We start from the raw sequence: 22,496 nt of genomic DNA on the forward strand, positions 1-22,496 counted from the left end.
GTGTATATTTTTAACGTTACTAATTTTATAGATGAGAACATTTACTGAGAAGTTACATGTCAGCACTCTGAGCAGTGAGAGATGACAATCTTTCTCTTTCTCTCTTGGTCTCTCTCTCTCTCTCTCTCTCTCTCTCTGTCTCTCTGTCTCTCTCCCTCTGTGTGTGTGTGTCATCTGTCTATTTGGTTCATTTAGAATGAGGAATTTCAGCTCTATGCATTTCCTATCCCAGAGATCCACCTTGCCTTAAATATAAAGCACACTAACAAATGCACGATACAAAGTTGAATAAGACGTTAACAAGTGATTAAAATTGACGAAATCATTATCTCTTCACAATTATACAATTATACTACGGAGTGTGTCTTAAGTTGTTCACTCATTTACCACAACACATATTAGGCAGGACAGCAGAGGTTCATCTGAGGCATTTTAATGCTTAAGCATGTCCTAATAGCACTCAAAGTTTGACTCTTTCTATAAACCCGGATTTTTTTTTTCTTTACAAGAGATTCTTTTCTTTAACCTTTGCTTGATATATGAGTGGAAAAAGTCTGATTATGCCAGCGTCTGTTTTCCCAGACATTTTGGATGAACAAAAAAGAAAGCGGAAAACATTGATTTTCCAACAGTAGTGTTGTTCAGTGCAGATCAAGAATGAGAGAGATTCAAGACAATATTCTCACACTTTTCCAACTTTGTGTAATGCCCTTTTTTTTCTCATTTTTTTTTCTTCCTTTCTCTCTCTCTCTCTCTCTCTTTCTCACTGTCTCTCTCTCTCTCTCCACCCTGTCACAATGTAGGTGACATTCACCAAGAGGAAGTTTGGACTGATGAAGAAAGCCTATGAGTTGAGCGTGCTATGCGACTGTGAGATTGCCCTCATCATCTTCAACAGCACCAACAAGCTCTTCCAATACGCCAGCACCGACATGGACAAAGTGTTACTGAAGTACACAGAGTACAACGAGCCTCATGAGAGCAGGACCAATTCAGACATCGTGGAGGTGAGGAATCTGCTGTACACCAGCTGGCCGAGACACGCGCAGCTTGTACAAGCTGACTTGAAGAGAAACGAATAAGCAGAGAGTGATAGATGTTGTGGGTTTGAATCTATTCATTGGGGAGATAAAGTACTAAATCCTAAATATCAGCCCCAGTAGCAGTGCATCTCAGTCGCATGCAAAGCTTCCGCCATGCATGTGGAGGAAGAACGAATCGTAGTGTTACTAGAGGCCATGCCAGACCACCGCTACTGTTTTAGCAAACAGACATTAGCCAGTGTGTATGACACAAGCGCCTTGTATCCCGCTTGTCTCTGGCCACTTTGTGTCTCACAACAGTGATCGAAACAAGCTAAAGCCTTGGATAAGTCTCAGGCCTCAGAGACATGCTGTCTGCTGGTTGCTGCGCCAGCATTGGCCTCGTTCCTGAAACCAAAGCCGGGTTCAGTCCGAGCTAAACAGCCATGACAGAGGCCAATCACGAGGCAGACGTCCAGTAGCAAATGTTAAGCCCAGCGTGAGTAGCTTGCGCAACAAGCTTTCCACACAGACGTGGCCAAGGACTCAAGGGCTTCTGAGGCACTTAAGGATTTATGGGAAAAGATGCTGTTTGTCCTCTCTGGATTGGTGCAAGTGTCAGCCAGAGACACACCTTAGCCTGCCCTTTTTCCCCAGCCTCCACTCAAATACGGTTATAATCTAGTGTTCTTTCTGATTGTGCTAAGCGTTAGCACCCGTGTGTTGATTCAGGTGAGTTTCCAGTATGGAAAAAGTATGGACCTCTGCACAAGACTGGAAATGTACATATAGATAAGGAGCGTAACGGAAGATTTGGGTCTGTTATGCTATTTTAATCTTTGTAATCATTAAAAAAAAAAAGTTTAAGCTAAATCTTCCACTTGCTTGTTTTTTTTTTGTTTTTTTTATTCCAAATGATGCCTGCTCTGTAAGAATGTAAATAAGCTCCTTCTCCTTATAAAAGCTCGAGAATTATACAGTACTCAAAATTAACCAAGAACTTCTGTAGCACTAGAATGATCCTTTACTTTGTCATTGATTCCGACTGCTTTTTTTTATGTTAACAATTTTTCACCCTCTCTCTCTCTCAGAATTATTGCCTAAACCCTCCAGAGCCACAGCACGCTTTCCCTAAGTCCCCTCTCTCATCTCCATTTCACACAAGCCTGTGTATACAAAAGCTTTTTTTTTTTTCATTTGTTCAATATTGCTGTAAATGAAGAATTTTTTCCCCCATTCTTTGTTCCTTCATACTGTATAGTCATAATATTGCGACATCCTTACACACTGAGTGAACACTTAGATGAAATGTATCTAGAAGACCAGTGAGGAACAGGTACTGTAACTGTGATTCTGTGACAATCATTTCATATTCTTGATCAGAATCATGCTTGATTTCGATCTTCATTCCATACGGAGACTGGATAAAACCTACCGTCTGCTTTATATTTCTAGCACATCAGTTCTGCTTGCCAAGTGAAGACAGTAGACCACTACACTCCCTTAATGCATTATAGACATATGTACCATAGACTTTTAATCTTGTCTAGACCTAAACTTCAGCCAGGGAATGAATTATAAATTCCTTGAAACCAAAGTGCATAAGTGCCTTACTATCCATTAAGTGGTAAGATAAGAGCAGATCTGCTAGCATTAGACAGCCGTAGGCTACATCACATTTAAATACAATAAACGTTAAACAGCCACCACAGAAATAAGTGATCGTGCCATTTTGGGCCACTTGACTTTACATCAGGCTGTCATGCCATTCATGACTGTTCTTACACGAAGCACAAGTTCCAAATTGGCCCGAATTACACGGTGTCTGAAATGTTTGCTTTGATTTAGTGAAATATTGAGACAAACACCCGGAATTCCAAACACTGGTGTTTTGAGCACACATTATGAAAGAGCCATAATTTCAACCACCTGAAGATAATCTGCTCAGATGTAACGAAAGGAAAAGGGTGTGAAAAAAAAAGAACAGTGCACTTGTAGAAGAAACAGGAGTTAGTGCTAGCTCCTTCTCCACCCTGGCAGATTTGTGCTAGTGAAAATTGATTGGGAGTGTGCCTGAGGCAGCAAGCTAACTGGATTTGCGAGCATGCGAGCTCCTACAGGGCCCCCATTTGGCTGCTGCTAGGTTACATCACGGCCGGGGGAGACGGGGTAGCGGGAGGTCAAGAGGAACAAAGCAGACTCACTGTTGCGATGGCAAGATAGGGCTGAAACCTTCCTTCAGCTGGGCTTCGGGAGGACAGCTGGAACTGGGAGGTGGGTGCTAGTTTTGAAGAGGTAGCGCTTTTTTGATGAGGTATACTTTTCTTTGAATAAAAGAAAAGGATTGAAAGACATGCATCTGCAGCAAACATATACATCCACACCCTTGTGTATTTATATCCATCAGTAAATATTCTGCCTTATATAAATGAAAGAATCCACGAAGGCTCATATAAGCATCAAAAACAAGCTCAAGGATAAAACATAGTTGTTCCTGTCTTTGCCCAGCATGCCTTGGAGGGTGCAGTGGGAGGATAAGGAGAGGCAGGGGAGCCGGGCACAGCGTGTGGGCGTCTCGAAGAGCGGCCTGCTACATTAGCAATAAAGCTCCATGTAATTAGCATGTCTTCGGCTGATAATTAGCGTCGCTAGGAGAGTGGCAGCAGCAGGCTCTGCCCGGCCTCTTTAGCTGTGTTTGCGAGGGGCTGAAGGCCCTACTCCCTCACCCCAGCTCTCATCAACACGCTTTTCCTCTCTCCTCTTCCTTTCGCTCGATTTTCATCTCAGCTCTTCAGGGTCAAGCCCATTCCTCTTTTAACTCAAACGTCTGCTCGGCTAGCCTCTCAATCCAACATGCTGCAATAAGAGCCTGTATACGGCGCATAAAGAAAAAGAAAACGAGACCGAAAAGAGCTAGGCAGATAATTTGCTCCACTGCCAACAATTTATGTCAAAATGAGTAAAAACCAAAGCATCTTTTTTTTATGCATTCCTGCAAAAATGTTTTATCACTCATAAGAAATGGAAGATATGCACTAAATGTGATGAATCTACGGAGAACCCACACTGACTGAAACTTATTATAGCAGTGCCAACTCAGAAAAGGAAATCAATGTTCCTAGCACTGTCAAACCCTACTGGAGATGGGACTAACGTAGTTGTGCTTTCTTGTATTGGTTCATCTCAGGCAAATTGTTTTCACTGGCGAATTAGTTTTTTTCTTTTTTTTTTTTCCTTACAAAAAAAAAAACCCAATTAAAAGTCTCCTGCAAAGCGACATCTGAGGCTCGACAATAGGTGGGCAGGTCCAGGTAATTACATGTAAAGTTGCAAAGAAAGACCAAATTACAGGTGCTTACATAAGGTAAAATTAGTTTGTTTCAGACTAGCAGGAAGAAAGCAGCGCAGCACAGTTGACAAAGTGGGATGTCAAATGTTGCGCTGGCACAGATACAGTAAATGGTTTATTTGGCAGCAGATGAAAAACTCAAACAGACAGCTAGAGTTCCTATAATGACAAGTGCCAGGCAACGCTACCCGACATGTGAGGCGCATTAGAGAAGAGCCGAGGCAGGGCTGGGAAAATCGGAGGGTTGTTCCGCTCTTTTCCGGTATGAATTAGCGATACTGAAGGCCGACAACGTCGCACCGAACGTGCTCAGCTATCGGCGACGCTCTTCAAAGTCTTCCTATCCTTTAACAAGGCTTCACTCTAGGTTCAAGTTTAATTGGCTAGCTTTTTATTATACGGTCTTTATTAGGATTCATTCGACATGAACCTTTATCACTTCATTTGTGGGGTTCTTTTCCTAATGCTCGAAAACGTGAGATAAGTCCATAAATAAGAGGATACGGGAACAGCACAACAACCTTCAGCCGTCAGCCCTTTCACATGCACATCCGCATGAAGCCAGTGGACATCTTGGGCCAATCTCGTTTCCTTCCCAGATTAACCTAATCTGAACGTTCACCTCTTAATCTTGGCTAGCACCATCCTCCACGTGCAACTTCTGAATGGGAGAGAGCGAATAAGCGCGGCAGAGGTGTTGAGGGAACAGCGTGTGAGAAAAGGAGAGGTCGGTAATTATTTTCAAAGGTCATTCTGTTAATGACTACCTGCCCGGCTAATGAGATTCCGCAAAGCTCCCTCACGATGTTTTGCCCTCGTATGGTTCTCCGTATGGTGAGACGTGTGAGAGAGCGCATGCAGGGCATTCGCCTCCTCTACACTGTCGCCTGTCTGAAGCCGAGAGGGAGCGAGGGAAGGGGAAAAAACAAAAAAACCTGCACAGAAGCGTCAACTCAGGTTCATTAAACGTCTTGCAGAATGCTTAATGTTGCCAAGAAACGCTAATTAATTGGAATGATTTCAGTTTAATTTTTTTTCTCAAAGTAGCCGTTATGACTTAATTAAAAGACGTTTGGCTTGTGCGGGTGCTTGCACATCAACAGCCTGCTAGAGCACTCTACCTCAGTCATCTCGTTCACTCTTTCCTTACTTACTTGTTTGTAGCGCCGACATCAGAAGCAACGTTCGCCCAGAGCAGTTCTCTCGCAGCGCCGCACATGAAGGACCATTCATTCTGCTTACAAAGAGCCGCTATACGATAACACACCAAAACATCCATGTTAACTCCAACTGCTCTTTTAAGCTCCAATCAGATAAGCTGAAGTGTTATCATGATTAAAAGTGAAATACAAATGCTCCTGTCCTTCTCGCCTGTTTGAGGCTAGGTGTGAAACAGCGAATAGCATGCATTTAGTTTATGGATATTAGATAAGATGAAATATGCGCAGTCACTTTAAGTACCCTTTTTTCCCAGCTGTGTTTTCTTTTCCAGTGGCACAGTGTTGCTGTAACACCTCCAGAGCAAGGCTTCTTAAACGTTTTGAATCCAGGGACCACCTTTTGATCACATTTACAGAACAAATAGGGCAAATATGTACCATGATATTCATTTATTCGAGCATTTATTCGTCCCTCATGCATATACCAGATATCACAGACCCCTTGAGAACCATAGGAAGAAATCCTATCTTTGAGAACCAGAGAAATCAAATAAGATGGAACAATACAAAGTTAGTAGTACAGTAATACTTAAATTGGTTTTGATGTCCAGCTTATTCACCAGTGGGTTTTCTTATTTATCTTTTATATCTCTCTATGAAGATATTATACAGTTCCACTGAGCAGAAACAAGCCATGGTGCTTATTATTCTACAAGTCAGATCAGTTTGTGTGACGTCTTTAGACTTTCAAAGCATGGCTGATCAGTCAGGGAGTGAGGAGTTTCTTTGTGCTCTTCAAGCCTCCCAGCCGTCCTCATCTAAAGCTGTTTGGACAGACAGCAACAGAACAACTTGTTGTACTTATACCTCGTGGCTGATGAATTCTTGAGGGGCATTTGCATGCTCTCTCTCTCTCTCTCTCTCTTTCTGTGTGTGTATGTCTCTCTCTTGTTTTCCCTAACCGTCATCTGATTGGAAACAGCTGCAGAGCACACGCAGCAACACTTTAAAAACGAGTGCATTTCAGATGTCCAAATTGGGAGCCCCTTCCACCACCACCTCCTCCTCCTCCTCCTCCTCCTCCTCCCTCTCGTTCTTTCTCCCTCCCACTCACTGTGTGGTGTGTGTGTGTGTGTGTGTGTGTGTGTGTGTGTGTGTGTGTGTGCATGTGTGTGTGTGTGTGTGTGCGTGAGAGTCTGTGTGTTTTTTTAGTGTTCTTCCCCTAATAAATGCCTCAAAAAAACCAGTAGTGGCCTAAAAATAGCAACCAACGATGCTAAATTTAGCGCTTGGCTTACTGCTCTGGCGAAGCGAATGGAGAAGAATAGGCGTGGAGAGACAGGGTGAGTAAGCAAGCCTCTATTCATTCAGCACCCGATGAACTGCTGCCCTTGGCCAGCTAAGGCACAAGACTCAAATCCCCCCTTTCCCGTACCACCAGACTTCAGGGTGCCAATAAACATTTGATCGTCGGGATAAAGGTTCTTTATAATTTACTTCTGTTTTTTTTGTGTGTGTCTGTCTGGGTTGTTTTTTCTGTTTTTTTCTCTTTCGTTTGCAGTAACAGTGAAGTAAAACACTTTGATTTCGTTAAGAGGGCAAAGATGTCGTCGTATATGACTTTTTTCCCCTTACGCTACTGAGTTCTTGTGGAAAGAAAGGGATGTTTCTAAATCATATTGTCTCTCCACAAAGGCACCAATCAGTGAGAGCAGAAGAAGGAAGAAAAGCGTGGTATATGTGGAGGGCAGACACAGAGAATGTTTCTGCGATATATATACCAGTAATCAAGCATTTTTATTTATTTATTTCAAAACAACATCAAACGAGAGTCACACCATCCTCATGCTCCCTGCGAGCGCGGGCGGAAAAACGAGCGGCTATTTTGGGCCGTGGGTGTAGATGGCATTCAGCAGCTCTCCGTGGGCTCCCTTCGGGCCTGCCGGGTGTGGAAACACAAGGTCATGCCAGAGAGGTCAGGTGCCTGCTCATTGTTCCTCAAAGCTCTCAGCCCTTTCCTGTAATGCAGCTGCACGATAAGAGGCCATGCAGTAGACAAAAGCTGATAACTGATCTGTGTGTGTGTGTGTGTGTGTGTGTGTGTGCATGTGTGTGTGTGCATTTTCACACTTAGGAGAGAGAACCTTAACTCGCCAACTGACAAAATAAGAATCACAACATGTTATATATATATATGTGTGTGTGTGTGTGTGGGTGGTGGTGGTGGACGGGGGGTGTTAGTGGTTGAGGAGGTCGTGTACGCACGTCTCTTAGCGAATAAAGAAGAAAGTCAGTATCACAGATGCGTAGCTAATAGAAAGATGACCACACTATACGCACCCCTTCATCCCATGACTACTGTAGGGTGCCACTGTGTGGATTTGGGATGGATCGTAAATGATGAAAGACTTCACTGTCTTCTTGTTAATGCAAACGCAGCGAGAGGACACGAGATGCTGCTTTTTACACCCGTCAATCTCAACCAACAGACCAGGCCGATGTTCTGTTTCAATGACATGGAACAAATATTATTGTGGAGCAGTGATATCATACGGAATTATAGATCGTGATATATCTTTACTCGGATGATTCTTAATGCACAAACCATTGCCCTAAAATCATAAGCCTGTGATACAATCCATACCCTGAAAATACGTTAAAAGCCCCAAACGATTAAACGATTCCTCCAATCTCCTTCTCCAATCGTTTTAATGCACATGGATGTGTGTATGAGGAGCAGCTGTGTTCTTGAATAGAGTGCCACTTGGTTCGCTATTGTGCCATTTGTCTGCACAGTCCTATACTGTATGCCTTTGTACTAGGATTAGCTCATATTGAGCTGCGCCCAATGACAGAATTTATCTGTGTGCCTGGATTTTCCTTGAGCCCGACCCCATCCCAGCTCCCCCTATAAACCACAGACAGCTGTAATTACATCCTTAAAGTGCGGTATTGCTTCAACTGTGGGCTGATGGGTCTTAAGCTCATCTCTTTGATACTAGATTTCATTGCATGGAGAGGCTCTGTCTGTGTGTGTGTGTGTGTGTGTGGTAACCAGTCGAGACCATTTGGTGAATTTAAAAGCCCTTCACTTTTTGTAATTGTATAAGGAGAGTCTTTATTGTAAAGTCTTCTCGCATTATACCAAAGGGAGGTGGTTTGATGCACATATACACGCAAATTCTCATCTCCATCTGTAGTAGCGTGTTCAAACCGCACTTAACGAAGCAGCGGCTTCCCCTGCTCCCGGCCAACCACCTGCTTCCAATAAGCTGCGACCTCTCTCGTTCGCTCTGAAGGGGATCTCATTTGCTCGACATAGCAGGCGCACTGGATGATGCCTAGCTGAATGTGTGGGCCAGTGGGTCTGCTTTGAGTCTTTGTGTGTGTTTGTGTGTGTTGATACGTGTGTAAAAGCGTCCCGTCCGCACATCGAGTTTAAGCAAGGTACCATAAAATGATGTGTAATAGAGTGTGTGGAACTCGCCACCCTCGCACACCCCACTACACACACACACGACAGAGGCGGGGCTACTGAGTGGCATGAAGTCATTTTTGCTGGCCTAATGGGACCACCTCAGAGTCGGCGGCTTTCTGCATGAGTCTATGGTGCAGAGTGGAAAAGACTTTCTGGTCCACTACATGCTGAATAAGGCAAACCACCCGACTGCTGAAATATGGACTTCATATGAAAACATTCTCATTTTTTTTATTTTTTTCACATGACCTGCGAACACAATTTTATCAGAGAGCCAGGCTCTTGAGTATATTGGTTTGCCAGAGATCCAAGCTACAGTTATGAGATTTCACCAAAAATAAATAAATAAATATATATATATATATATATATATATTAGTATTCGGTGAGCTTTTATTTCACTTGGTTTTGAAGCCTTCAGGGCCATGAGCTTGTTTTTGTTCATGCAACATGGTCTGAACATGGCAACATGGCTCAGCTGCTATTTCCACTAAGGAAAGCTGTTGAATTTGTTTTGTTGTTTGTTATTGGCTTGTCTTCCTCGCCTTCATAAACACGCTGCGAAACGTGGGCTTCTCTCCAGCCCCAGACCTCTCGTCTGCCAGAGTTGCCCCAGGAATGGAGGGCTCCTTTTGTATGGTTCTCGCAGCTAACCCCAAACCTATGGTGCCCATCTACAGTAGACTTTAGTCCCCCACATTTCTGGGCCCGATTCCAGCGTGTCTGAAGGTCGGCCGTGACTGACTGAAGGCTAACACAGCAGATAGAGGATAAAGTGGGCACACGGGAGGCTGTCTGGTGCATTGGTCTGGGGTCTGATCCTTGAGTGGTTTGATTAATTCATCAGGTCTGCTATTGAAATGGCGAAGGATGTTAGAATGGGGGTTAAGCTTATTAAATGGTAGCTAGTGGACGGAAAACGTTTCGAGTACAAACGCTATAGACAGCAGAACCCAGTATGACATTTGGTTTGACAGACATACACACATGCATGTGCACGTGTTAGGCTGAAGGTTAGAGAAGATGAGCGTATGTAGGCCAATGTAGCGAGGCAGCATCGAGAGGAAGCTGTTTAATTAGGAGTGTGCCTCTGAAGGCTTTATTTTCACTGTCTTTGTCTCCCAATTTTTTTTTAGCTCTATCCTCCCGTTTTACCTTCGGTCTCTTTCTTCCCTCCACCGTATCGGCCCCCCGAATCCCCCTCCTCCCCTTACAAGGCCATTTTCCGCTTTGTTAGATTGATTACTCCTCATCAATAATGTTTTGGACGGTGGATCATGCAGCTTTCATCTACTGAAGCTATTAAGATGTCAGACTAGGAAATGATTTCTCCACTCACTTCAGGTACAAAGAGGGTTCGTTCTCTGTAGCGGCTTATTTTTAGTCACACAAACTGGAAACGCTCAAGGTGGAGAGTGGTGTGTTGGGAAATTGATTTATTTGTCAGATAGTTTTTTTTTATTTTATTTTAATCAAGTTTGTCTCATTTAATTTAACCTGCGATTACACGTGCTACATGTGCCGAACATTAGACCGCTAGAGATCGAAAAAAGGGTAGAGAGAGAGACATGGAGCGAGAATCAAGAGCCAGCGAACCATCTATGGCCATCTTTTGGATCCAAACTCATGATTGGCTCGTCCCCCCAAGCTACCCCCCAACGCCCCCCCTCCGCGCAGCATGTGTGTGTGTGTGTGTGTGCGTGTGTGTGTGAGGGCTGGTGACAGGTGTGGGCGCTCTGACAGGTGCACATGTGTGGAATGAGTGGCATTGCAGGCGGCCCCCATGGTGGCCCCACGCTGGCTCTTAAACTGCCAGGCCCTGCATGAAAGCTCCGCATGCCAGCATGACCTCACATCAGTGCAACACTGCCTCTTTACCCTTCACTGCCATCAATTCTCCAACACTACATTCCCTCCATCAGTTCAGTCCCTCACTACTCTTTAGTGCTGCAGCGAGCCTAAATATCCCTGCATTCAGCCACGGTTCAATTTAAAGACCACCTCGTGCTAAGAGACATCATCATAAAGAAAGCATGTTTGTTCAAATCTGGACTGAATAATGGTTCAACTATAAAATAGTGCTGAACATTGCTGATCTCCACACACTATAATTTGTGTAAAGGTAAGATAAAACATTGAAAAAATAAAATGAAAAAGTTTCCATTACATAACACGTGAAAGTGGACTATTTTCATTCTTTTCTAACAGCAGATTGTTCTACGTGTGTTTCGAGCAGAAAATGAATCCTAACTCATCTCATTTCACTTTCTTTGTCAGTCTTCATCAAATCTTAGCGACGGCAGAGTAAATTTAATTACGGGGTTTGTGATGTAGACAGGCAGATGAAAGGGACGCTGTACGTCCGCGTAAGCGCGTGCGAGCGCGCTAACCATGCACGTCGTTAGCGAGCGGCTGTGCCCCCATATACGCTAATGTCTCCTTATTATAGCCTCTTGCGCTGTTTTTGATGAAGCGTCTCGAGCCGTGTGTTACGAGTTACTTTGTGACAGTTAGGACTTCTTTTAATTCACAAGAGGACACTGGCTAATCGTGTATACGTATAGAGACAGCCAGCGGTGAAGGCGTTTAGGAAATGAATGCGAAACAATGCCAGATTGTGTATTCTGTTTGTGCTGAACAATCAAAACAGGGTACAGTACAGAGCCACGGTTTTTTAGGTTGAGTTCGCCATGAGAGGAGAGGGTTATTTCTACTAGAAGGTGGCCATCAGGTGGCTGAGAGGAAAACTGCTGGCTGTGGATCTACTCGGGAATATCCAGAATTCCATGAACCTGCGAGTGTTTGATTCTTATAAATCTCAGACTTTTTTTTATGTCTTTATTTCTACATATGCACGTACCATGTTTCATTCGTTTTCCAAAATATTTTGTCATATACATTTAATACATACGTTCCCTACAATATATACGACATATAATTATACACACTATATACACAGTTTATATGGACGTCCCTAGTTAAACTGGTTCAATCCGACAAATAAAAAATTTGAGTCATTCATTTAATACTGAATCATCAAAATTATTTTAAAAATCATTCAAAAAAAACCCTCCAGTGATACATTTCTGCCCCACGTTGACATTTCCTCCACGTCTGACATTTGACGAACATTTGAACACTGTGTTTACAGACGTTGAGAAAGAAGGGCCTAAATGGGTGTGACAGCCCCGACCCAGACGCAGACGATTCAGTCGGTCACAGCCCCGAGTCTGAGGACAAGTACCGCAAAATCAACGAGGACATTGACCTAATGATCAGCAGACAGAGACTATGTGTAAGTACCTCCGTCCATAAACACCACTCTCACACCCCCTTTCTCTCTCTCTCTCTCTCTCTCTCTCTCTCTCTCTCTCTCTCTCTCTGTCTCTCTCTCTCTGTCTCTATGGCCTTCAGGCGTTGAGCAAGAAGGAGAACAAAGGCAGCGAAAGCTCGGTGCTTGAGTCTGCTCTCGCGCTTACTCCATGCACAGAAGAAAAATACAAACTGATTAATGAAGAGTTTGATCATATGATCAAGACTCATAAGATCCCTGTAAGTACAGCAGCTACACTGGACACCTGAGATCTCACCTGGGCTGAGATCTAACAGCCATGCCATCTTGCTATAATAGTGCTAACCACTCTCTCACGAAAGCTGGTCATTTGACTTGGAAGAAGCTTGTGGTTAGCTACAGAAGCTAGCATGCTGCTAACTATTCCTACTCCGTGCTTGCTGAACTGAATTCTGTGGTTTGAGTTTTGTTTCCGTCACCAGTCATCCTCAAACAAGATGAAGAGTCTTGACCCCGTATTCACAAACAGTTCTTTGTGTGTGATGAGAATCTTAACACGACTTTTCGAAAAAAAAAAAAAAAACGTCTGTTAATTATATTTAGTCAAAAGTGCCTTTTCTAACCTCACCTACAGTCCAGTTATGGTTTATGTGAAAGCTGACGCTGGAGGTCAGCTTGAAAGTCGCATGTGTTTCTTTCAAATTCTCATCAGAGCATGTTAACTGAGAGCGCACAATAGGTCATGTGTCCGACAAAACTATGCAGAAAACAGCACCGCACAAACAGCCGCACACATTCCCACAGTCATGTACACACACACGTACACACTGAGGAGGACTGTTACGTGAGAGCTTGTTTCTCATGAAATGAACAGTCTCCAAAGGCCTGACGAGGTTTTGGATGAATTCTGGGAATCACTGTTCAGCTCTTGAGGAACACCCTCAAGCCCCACTCACTACACTTGGATATACCTCTTTATATTGTGAAATAAAAGCATTAAATGAATAAATATCAATCCCAGTTCTAAAAAGATATCTACCATCTATTCTAACGGTATCTCTCTGGACAGTGTAAGCAGTTCAAACAGTTCCTGGGTGTCTTATATGAAACAGTGTACCAAAGCTTAGGTACTATAGAAGGGCACACGCACACACATAGCTTGTGACACGCAGATAAATATGACACACTCATACTGAGAGAGTGGTATAAGGTGGAGACTAGAATAGTGGCTATTGTGATGGCCGGTTTGCTCTGCGGTCACAGTGGCTCGGCCATGTTCTCTGGGTGAGCGGCTTGAACAGGAAGGATGGCACCATGCAAATAACCACCTGCAAAAAAATGTAGCAAGACGTAGTATACTGAGAGCATGACAGACAGAGGGAGGAAGAAACGAGACACTCCGCATGATCTCGAAAGCACAGAAATGATAGGATTCGGAGTGCACTCGTGGATAAATTTAGTAGTAAAACAAAGGGTTATTCATGATACTAAAAACCCGAAGAGTTGTTTGGGATTTTTGTGGAAAAATACGATAGGGAACACCTTAGACAGAGGGAGGAGGGATAACGAAAGAAAGCAAAACTGAACACATGAGGGAAAGAGGAGACCTTCTACACAGAACGAAAATATTTGCCCAGCTCTGAGCAAATGATTGCTTCAGCCTTGTGGAGAGAAAGAGAGAAAGATGGGGAGAGAGAGGGACAAGGCTCTCGTCTCCGGTTTCTGCCGGCTGATGCTCCCCCAGATGAGCACTTACGGACCCTTAGGACACATGGCTGCAATTAGGCGCTATTTTCTCCTTATGAAACACAACATGGAGGAGAAAGAGCTCACACTTCTCCTCTCCTCAAGGTTAAGCCACTCATAGAGTAATGTGGTAAATGAAAGAAGATCAGATAAGATTGCTCTCTCTCTCTCTTTTTCTCGCCAGCCTTCTATCTTTCTCCTCAGTTTTCTGAATTTTACTCTATCGATATTAGACGTGTCCGATAATGATGATTTTCCCTATACTTTCTTTTGTCACTGGCAACGTTCAGTGTAGATCTGTGCTACTTTATTAACTATAGGTTTTCCACATGTTTCAGGCCGTACCCCCTTCTAACTATGACATGCCAGTGTCTATCCCAGTGAGCAACCAGATCTACAGCCACCCTGGAGGATCCCTAGGCAACCATAACCTGGTTCCACTATCCCATCACGGCATACAGAGGAACAGCATGTCCCCAGGTGTCACACACAGACCTCCAAGTGCAGGTAACACAGAGACTCACAAATACATACTACACATATACACAGCTACGTGGCAAATTAAAGGAAAAACTGCTGGGTCCATGATGCAACATTTCTATCCTGATGGGCGTGGTCACTTCCAGGATGACTCATCCCCACATCCACAGGGCACTAAAGCTCACTGATGGTTTGATGAGGATGAAAAGGATGTAAATCCTAAGCCACAGCCCTCAAAGTCACCACATCTCGACGCAGATGGAGAGATTTTAAACTGACATGATTTTAGACAGTGCTCTCATCCACCATCATCAAAATCGAGGGAATATCTTTTATAAGAATGGTGGCGCTGTACTGGTGACATGCGATGGCCGAACTCATAATGGCGAGTTTTCCTTTAATTTGTCACACCTCTTTTTTTTCAGTCTTAAATTGATGACTTATAATGACTTTTAACCTGGCTACAGTTTGCCACTGATTCCTTTCTATACAATAGGATACTATGATTATTAAAAAAGAGCACGTTACTAATCCTGCATATACATTGTAAATACACCTACTGACACACACTCACACCATCTAGACCCATTTGCAGTTTTCTTTCTAGGTTTCTCTCTGGCTTGCTAAGGTAAAGGCTCTCACTCCTTCAGTCCTGTCATTAGCAGTCATGCTCTCCTGATGCAATCAGCCGCCCATTACAGGAGGGCTGGCTAAATATGAGCTTTGGCCCATCCCGGTGCGCTGCCTGACCACAACCGCTGCACTGCTGATTTAAAAATAAAAATGTGTCATTTTTCTTGGATGCAGAAGCCTGGTCTCTCTGGCCACAGCCACCAACTCCCCCCACCACCACGCACACACTCACACACACACACACACACACACACACACACACACACACCCCAGCCACCCTAAGCATACTCTTAACAAAAAAGGGCAGTTTCTTGTTCACGTACACTTACACACACTCTTTCTTGTCACTGTGGCTTTTTTTTTTGGCCTGCCCACCACACACACAGAATAGGCTATGGCTGAAGATGAAGCTTAATAAATCATGTGATAGGTCAGAAGGACGGTTTTGTGGTAGGATGTGAATGTCAAGTTCAGTGAGGTTATTGAAACACCTCCCCCTCTTTCCTCTCTCTTTTCCTCTGTTCTAGGTGGTCTTATGGGTGCCGATCTCACCACAGGCCCTGGCACCAGTGCTGGTAAGGATGGCATCCCCACCTTCTACAGTATGTCCCCTCTTGTCTTTTACTCACCCACAACTCACATTTTCTTCCAGCTTAAGCAGACTAAAAAGATTTGAGGAAGACCAGGCTTGTGCTAATGATTTTCTTGCAGTCGTTAACATTCACATTAACAAAAAACCTAGCATACCTGAAATAAATGACGAGCGTCATCCGTTATAGAAAGTAATTACCGTGGAATGAGTTTAATGTATGTTAATGACAATCATTTTCAATACTCGGGCCATTTTGTTCTGGATAAATAACAATTGTCGTTACTGTATTATCGGACACTATGAGGCTTGGGCAGGGGGGAGGTAATCACAAAGCAAAAAACATTTTGTCCGAATATGACTTTGGCGGTTTGGCGTAGTCTTACTTGCATGCACCATGAGCTTAGGGCTTTAGTCTCCATGGCAAGTTACATAAATACTAGTAGCCTTTTAAAACAACATAATGTCACGGGCCTTTTTTTTTTTTTTTGACCCAGAATCTAATTCAAGCAGAATGTAGCAACATGCATATCACTTGCATATCAAGGCCCCTTCGGGTTCTTGATTTCTTGTATGGCATAACTACTAGCATATGTTTGGAGTGCAAAGAAGAGTGTGTATGCCCATAAATAGCTTTTGGAATGTGTGTGTGTGTGTGTGTGTGTGTGTGTGTGTGTGTGTGCATCTAATCCACTTTAAAGGGAAAGTTATAGTGCATGTGGATACATACTGGGGCTTTGACTTGTGGTTGCCTCAGAGACAGCTTATGCATGCATATGTGTGTTTGTGCATGTGTGTGTGTGGGTCTGTGTGTGTGTGTGTGGGTGGATGTGTATATGTCTGTCTGAACAGCTCAGCAGTGGTCACCACAGAAGCATGGCTATATTCTATATAAAAATCAGACAGTAGATTCTTGGAAACTGACATGGTGCTCAGTTTAGCCCAGCTGGGTAACCTTGTCTGGCCCTGCAGTGCCCCCAGGGCCAGTGGAGAGGGTTGAGGCCGAGGTCCCTCTGTCTATCTTCTCTCCTTTACTGTCCCTCTTATACAAAAGTACCTCTTATGGTAGCGGCTCTACCATCCACATTCAAAGTCTTCAGCTGTCCAATGCAACCATTGTGTCCTAGAGAAGACGAACAGAGGGCGCACTGTAGCTCCGATACAGGCCATCCGATTGGAAACAAGAGCCAGGGAGAAGTCATGAAGTGCTCAAAGACGTTCCATTCAAGTGTCCTCCAGATTAATGGGCCACGACTAGGCATACGGGATGAATATTCAGTATTTTTTTTTTTTTTACTCCAATTCGCTCTTAGTCATGGCTGAGGTTTTTCATAGCGTGGCATGCCAGCTGTTTAAAAATGCTCCCTGCAGTCTATTTGAAGAGACACACTGTGCGGTTAAAATGGCATTACAGTAAATGATGAATAGCACGAGAGAGTCTTAATCACAACTCGTTTGGAAAATGGAACAATGTCTCTGGCTTCAGCTTTTGCCATACAGTGTGTTTACTATGACTTGATCATTTTCCATTCATACAGTTCTTTACGTGCCAAATGTGGCCTTGTCAGACAACCACAACTTCTGCGCAGTGGAGTGTGTATGTGCGTTTATTTCAGTAGGTCACATGTTGATCAGGCATGGAAGAAAGGTCATTTAGACTGTGGAAAAACTATCCGTTTCGCATCCTATGAACACATCAGGGAGACGTCACATTTTGGGAACAAATAACGATGTTCCTCATCACCCATGGCTGATGAGGTGATGTTCACTCAATTAGCAATTGTACTCGAATAATATTGCTTTAGTGGGCAAAGTTGGGCCATGGTTCAAAACCTCAAGGCCAGTGGAATATACATCTAGACAGAACAAAAATCCAATATAGTCCATTACGCCAAGACAAAGAGTCAGCACATGTCCAAAGTGTAATTATCCATGCTATCATGGCCACTAGCCCCTGTAGCCCCTTACAAGGAAACTCAGTCCGTGTGCATTAACAGTTAGTCCTCTTCTGCGAAGGCCCAGAAATAGCCTCAGGCTCTTTATCAAAGGTACACATCAAGTCATTTGGGCGGGTGGAGGGGACTGCTGGTATCTGGCCAGCTGTAATTTTAGCACTTCCCCATTGTGAGTGAGATGGGAGAGTGAGAGAGAGAGCCTACCGTTCACTCACAGAGCAACAGAACAGTTTGAAGGTCAATGGCGTGTTGCATTTCTGCGAGATTGGTCTTACATAGCCAACTGTTCTCCAGCTCGCCCAGAAATTTCTCGCTCGGAGCTTAGATACAGAAGTGGTGCAGTCCTATAACATCGTTTCAATTCTTAATTTTATCTGTGTTTGAGCTTTTAAATTGGCCCTCAAGAACGGTTTGATGTTTGACAGTGGATTCTAACGAAAGGACAGAAACTTAGCGGTTTGGTATCGGTGTGTTACTCACTGTGTATTTTTCCGTTTAAAGCTTATGTTAAAGCTTAGTGCATATTGACTGTATTTTTGTTTTTTCATCTTTATATATGATTGTCATTTGCAATAAATGACTTTAGCTGTACCACTTTCATTCAAAAGCACAAGTAGTAGCTTCAGAACAATATTCACAGCACTCATCAGGTGGTGTAATTGGAGTGCTTCATAAACACTATATGATTGTTTTGTGTAATAGCCGCCCCCAATTTGAATCTTTTGCACATTGTGAAATTTAGCATGTCTCCATGACAACCAGGGCAAAATAGAGCAAGGCAGGTACTCTACTCTAGAGGAACTGCAGAACTTTCAACTGTGTATATTTCTATAGTGTGTATGTTTACAAGGCTGACTTACAATGCATCACATTTTACCTAAACGATTTAAAATTATGGAGGTAGTTTTAGGGTGAATACATCTGTTATTGAAAGGGGGGAAAAGGATGTGTTTTGTCCCCTCTATCTCCCTCCCTCTGGGCAAATCCTTAACAATGATCTGTGGTTGTTGAGTCTTCAAGTGTTCAGAAAAGTACTAGAGCCAGCTGCTTGCAGCCTATACTTCACTGTATGAAAGGAGGCAGGAAATACATCACTGCAAATGGCACACACACACACACACACACACACACACACACACACACGCTCCTGGTTCCCAACCCGCCTCTCCCCCCTCATTTTCCTCGAATCATACAAATTGCGCTTTTCAGACTTTTCATTTCAAAACAACAAAAACCATTGCCTTCAAATTAAAGAAAGATCACTGCGGAGAAATTGCCGAGGACAACATCTGTGTCTCGTTTTCCCCTTCAGCGTATGATTAGGAAGTTCATTTATGTCTAACGTATAATTCCTGCCCCTCTTTTAAGTGGCAGCAAGTGAAAAGGGCTTCATGTTTTAAGCCACAAAGAAAATGGGATATCAAAAGAAACAAAGACACCATAATTCTGTCTCTTTTTCCAACTGTAATATATCCCTCTGGGTTTGACGGAGTCGATGAACTAACAGTTGGTGTAGCAGTTGTAAATTAGCTATTACTAGTGTTATTACTAGCTACTACTAGTATTATTACTAGTATTATTACCAGCTATTACTCGTATTATTACTAGTATTATTACTAGCCATTACTAGTGTTATTACTAGCTATTAATAGTGTTATTACTAGCTCTTACTAGTATTATTACTAGTGTTATTACTAGCTGTTACTAGTGTTATTACTAGTATTATTACTAGTATTATTACTAGCTATTACTAGTGTTATTACTAGCTATTGCTTGTATTATTACTAGCTATTACTAGTATTGTTACTAGTATTATTCTAGCCATTACTAGTGTTATTACTAGCTATTACTAGTGTTATTACTAGCCATTACTAGTATTATTACTAGTTTTATTACCAGCTATTACTAGTATTATTACTGGTATTATTACTAGCCATTACTAGTGTTATTACTAGCTATTACTAGTGTTATTACTAGTATTATTACTAGCCATTACTAGTGTTATTACTAGCTATTACTAGTATTATTACTAGTATTATTACTAGCTATTACTAGTGTTATTACTAGTATTATTACTAGCTATTACTAGTGTTATTACTAGCTATTGCTTGTATTATTCTAGCCATTACTAGTGTTATTACTAGCTATTACTAGTGTTATTACAAGCTATTGCTTGTATTATTACTAGCTATTGCTAGGAATTATGTCTGTTGCTGGTCATTTATGGACACAGATTCATTTATTCTTCATTTGTAAATGATGGGGCTTTGAGTCAACATTTCTTTAAAATCATTTATGTCAGGCAGACAGCAGGCTTTATGGTGACTGGGGAAAAACACGTGGAGATATTCCATTCTACCCATCAGAAATCTTTTTTTCTTTTGTGATTTTTAACCAAGTAACGGATGTTACATTGTCTCCTTATATTTGATTAGGATATCAAAAATCTTTAATCTTATCTTTAAGAAAAATCTATAAAATCTATAATCTATCTTATATATCTATAAGAAAAAGATTTTTTTTAAATCTTTACGTTTATTTGGTCATAATTACATTGAGATTGACACACGTACTTATAAATATACTATTTACGACCTTTTTTATTTTGGCCATTAGATTTCTCAGAAACTAAGGGTTAACAAGTTTTCTCTATTCACCAACCACCTGCCTCGTTACCGCAAAACCACAGCAAGAAGAAATGCGACTCTCTCTCTCTCTCTCTCTCTCTCTCTCTCTCTTTCTCTCTCTCTCTCTTTCCCTCTCCTGCTCTCTCTCTCTCCCCCCCCTCTCATTCTCTCTCTTTCTCTCTCTCTTCCCCTCTCTTTCTCTCTCCCTCCCTCTCTCTCTCTCTATCTCTTTCTCTCTCTCTCTTCCCCTCTCCTTCTCTCTCTCTCTTTCTCTCTCTCTTCCCCTCTCCCTCTCTATCTCTCTTCCCCTCTCCCTCTCTCTCTCTCTCTCTCTCTCTCTCTCTCTCTCTCTTCCTCTCTCTCTCTCTCTCTCTCTCTCTCTGGCACACACACATACTCATCTTTTCTAAAGATAGCTGATGGAGGCTATTTGCTTTCAGAGGTGAGGTTACAGGGTTTATATGGAACAGAAATGTTCAGCAGGGGTGGACAAATCATAAATTCGTTGCTAGCCCACCAGGCAAGTGAAAGCTCTAGTGTACTTGCCCCATCCCATGTTTTTGGTTGTGTGGAAACCTAATGAACTAGGCTAAAAGGGTAGGTGGTGTATTTTAACTCCAAAGTATGACGAGCTTAACTAGCTAAGAATATTAATTAAAACAAAAACGAGCGAGTTCTCGAATCCTGTGCTTCTACACAGTCACCGTTTATTATATCTTGATAATGTCAATATCCTGATAAAAAAAAAAGATCTATGACTTTTTTCTGATTGGTTGAGTTTCTGACTGCTATATCAGCAGTCCACTAAACCCAAATGTATGCTGGGTGATTACAAATGATAATAAAAAAACATACCCTAGACACATCATCTGTTTGTCCAGTTACCAAACAGGTTTCTCATTCACTCATATAAGGTCCCGCTGATGTTTTCTTTTTTGTTTTTGTTTTGCACTGATCTTATATGTGACCACCGAAATCCAAGTCAAAATAATTCATTGTATTAAAAAATTTAAAATGAAACCACATCTCTATAATCTTCCCTTGCTCACAAGTGTTCGAATTATGAGACCCAGAGGGAAGGAACACTGAAGCGGGTTATGTCTGATGAGAGATAGCTAATTCCTTGTGGTTTTCTGAGAGCTGATGGATAAGATGTGTTCTGCGAGGGCTTTGTGCACATGAATGACTGCTTAGTGGCTGTGAAAACTAGGGGAAATGATGAAATCAAAAGCTCGCATTTCAGGTGAAATATGATCAAAGGTGCAATACCCCGGAACGGGTCAGATGTTTCTTTAATGGTCATGCTTGGTGAAAGGACTATGGAAATAAAAATGATATGTCAAGACATGCCTGAAAGGAAGCTTTATTGTAGATGACTTGGAAAATGGCGCATTTTAGTTGAGGTTAGTAAGTCAAATGGAGCCTGATTAAAAGTTGTGTTATAATGAAAGCTTGATGTGCTGTAGTTGGCAGATAAGTGTGTCTGACTCTCTATTTCTTTTTCTGTTAGGAAACGGCTATGGAAACCACCGTAACTCTCCTGGATTGCTGGTGTCCTCTGGGGGTATGAACAAGAACATGCAGGCCAAGTCGCCCCCGCCAATGAACCTGGGCATGAACAGCCGAAAGCCTGACCTGCGCGTGCTCATCCCGCCAGGAACCAAGAACAACATGCCTTCGATCGTAAGTTGCTCTTCGGTATTTTACCGTTCTTCTCGAAGTCTCTAAAGCACTTCTAAATCTCTTCCTGTCCTCATGAGCAGTCACTAGTTTTGTAGTTTCATAGCGAATACAAGACCTCCCTGTAGCTATGCGCATAGTCGTCATTTAGATTGACCAAGCGCCTCCCTCATCCAATGACACTAATTCTGAATTTATCACCCTCCCCTCTTTACTGCCATCAGTCTGAGGATGTTGACCTTCTATTGGTAAGTGGGACTGTCACTCAAAACAGTGACCCAGACTAATAGACATAAAGGCCATCTGTCATCCTCTAACAGCTGTCACATTTTAATAGATGGCGATAAGATGTACCTCAGATTTGAAGACGTTAAGTGTAATATACAGTGGACTCACTCGCATACTCATATGATAGTTCATCAGCATATAGAAAACCCTACAGGTAACTTTTGTCCTCACTTGACCAAATAAACACCACTCGGCGTT

The 22,496-nt window shown here is 42.6% G+C and overlaps 1 protein-coding gene across 6 annotated transcripts in view; it reads left to right on the forward strand.

The window, feature by feature from the left end:
* mef2cb (myocyte enhancer factor 2cb) overlaps positions 1-22,496 on the forward strand; it is a 67,172-nt gene that overhangs the window by 40,172 nt on the left and 4,504 nt on the right. For 4 of the 6 annotated variants that reach the window (XM_053653776.1, XM_053653778.1, XM_053653775.1 and 1 more), the window contains 5 exons: positions 804-1,007; positions 12,160-12,303; positions 14,385-14,553; positions 15,687-15,761; positions 21,841-22,013. In XM_053653776.1, coding sequence (XP_053509751.1) covers positions 804-1,007; positions 12,160-12,303; positions 14,385-14,553; positions 15,687-15,761; positions 21,841-22,013 — 765 coding nt within the window. Of the gene's footprint in view, positions 1-803; positions 1,008-12,159; positions 12,304-12,422; positions 12,561-14,384; positions 14,554-15,686; positions 15,762-21,840; positions 22,014-22,496 lie in introns of all 6 variants that reach the window. The other 2 variants (XM_053653780.1, XM_053653779.1) reach the window with 2 other exon arrangements.

Source organism: Ictalurus furcatus, chromosome 22 (assembly GCF_023375685.1).
Source record: "Ictalurus furcatus strain D&B chromosome 22, Billie_1.0, whole genome shotgun sequence".
NCBI classification, from domain to species: Eukaryota; Metazoa; Chordata; class Actinopteri; order Siluriformes; family Ictaluridae; genus Ictalurus; species Ictalurus furcatus.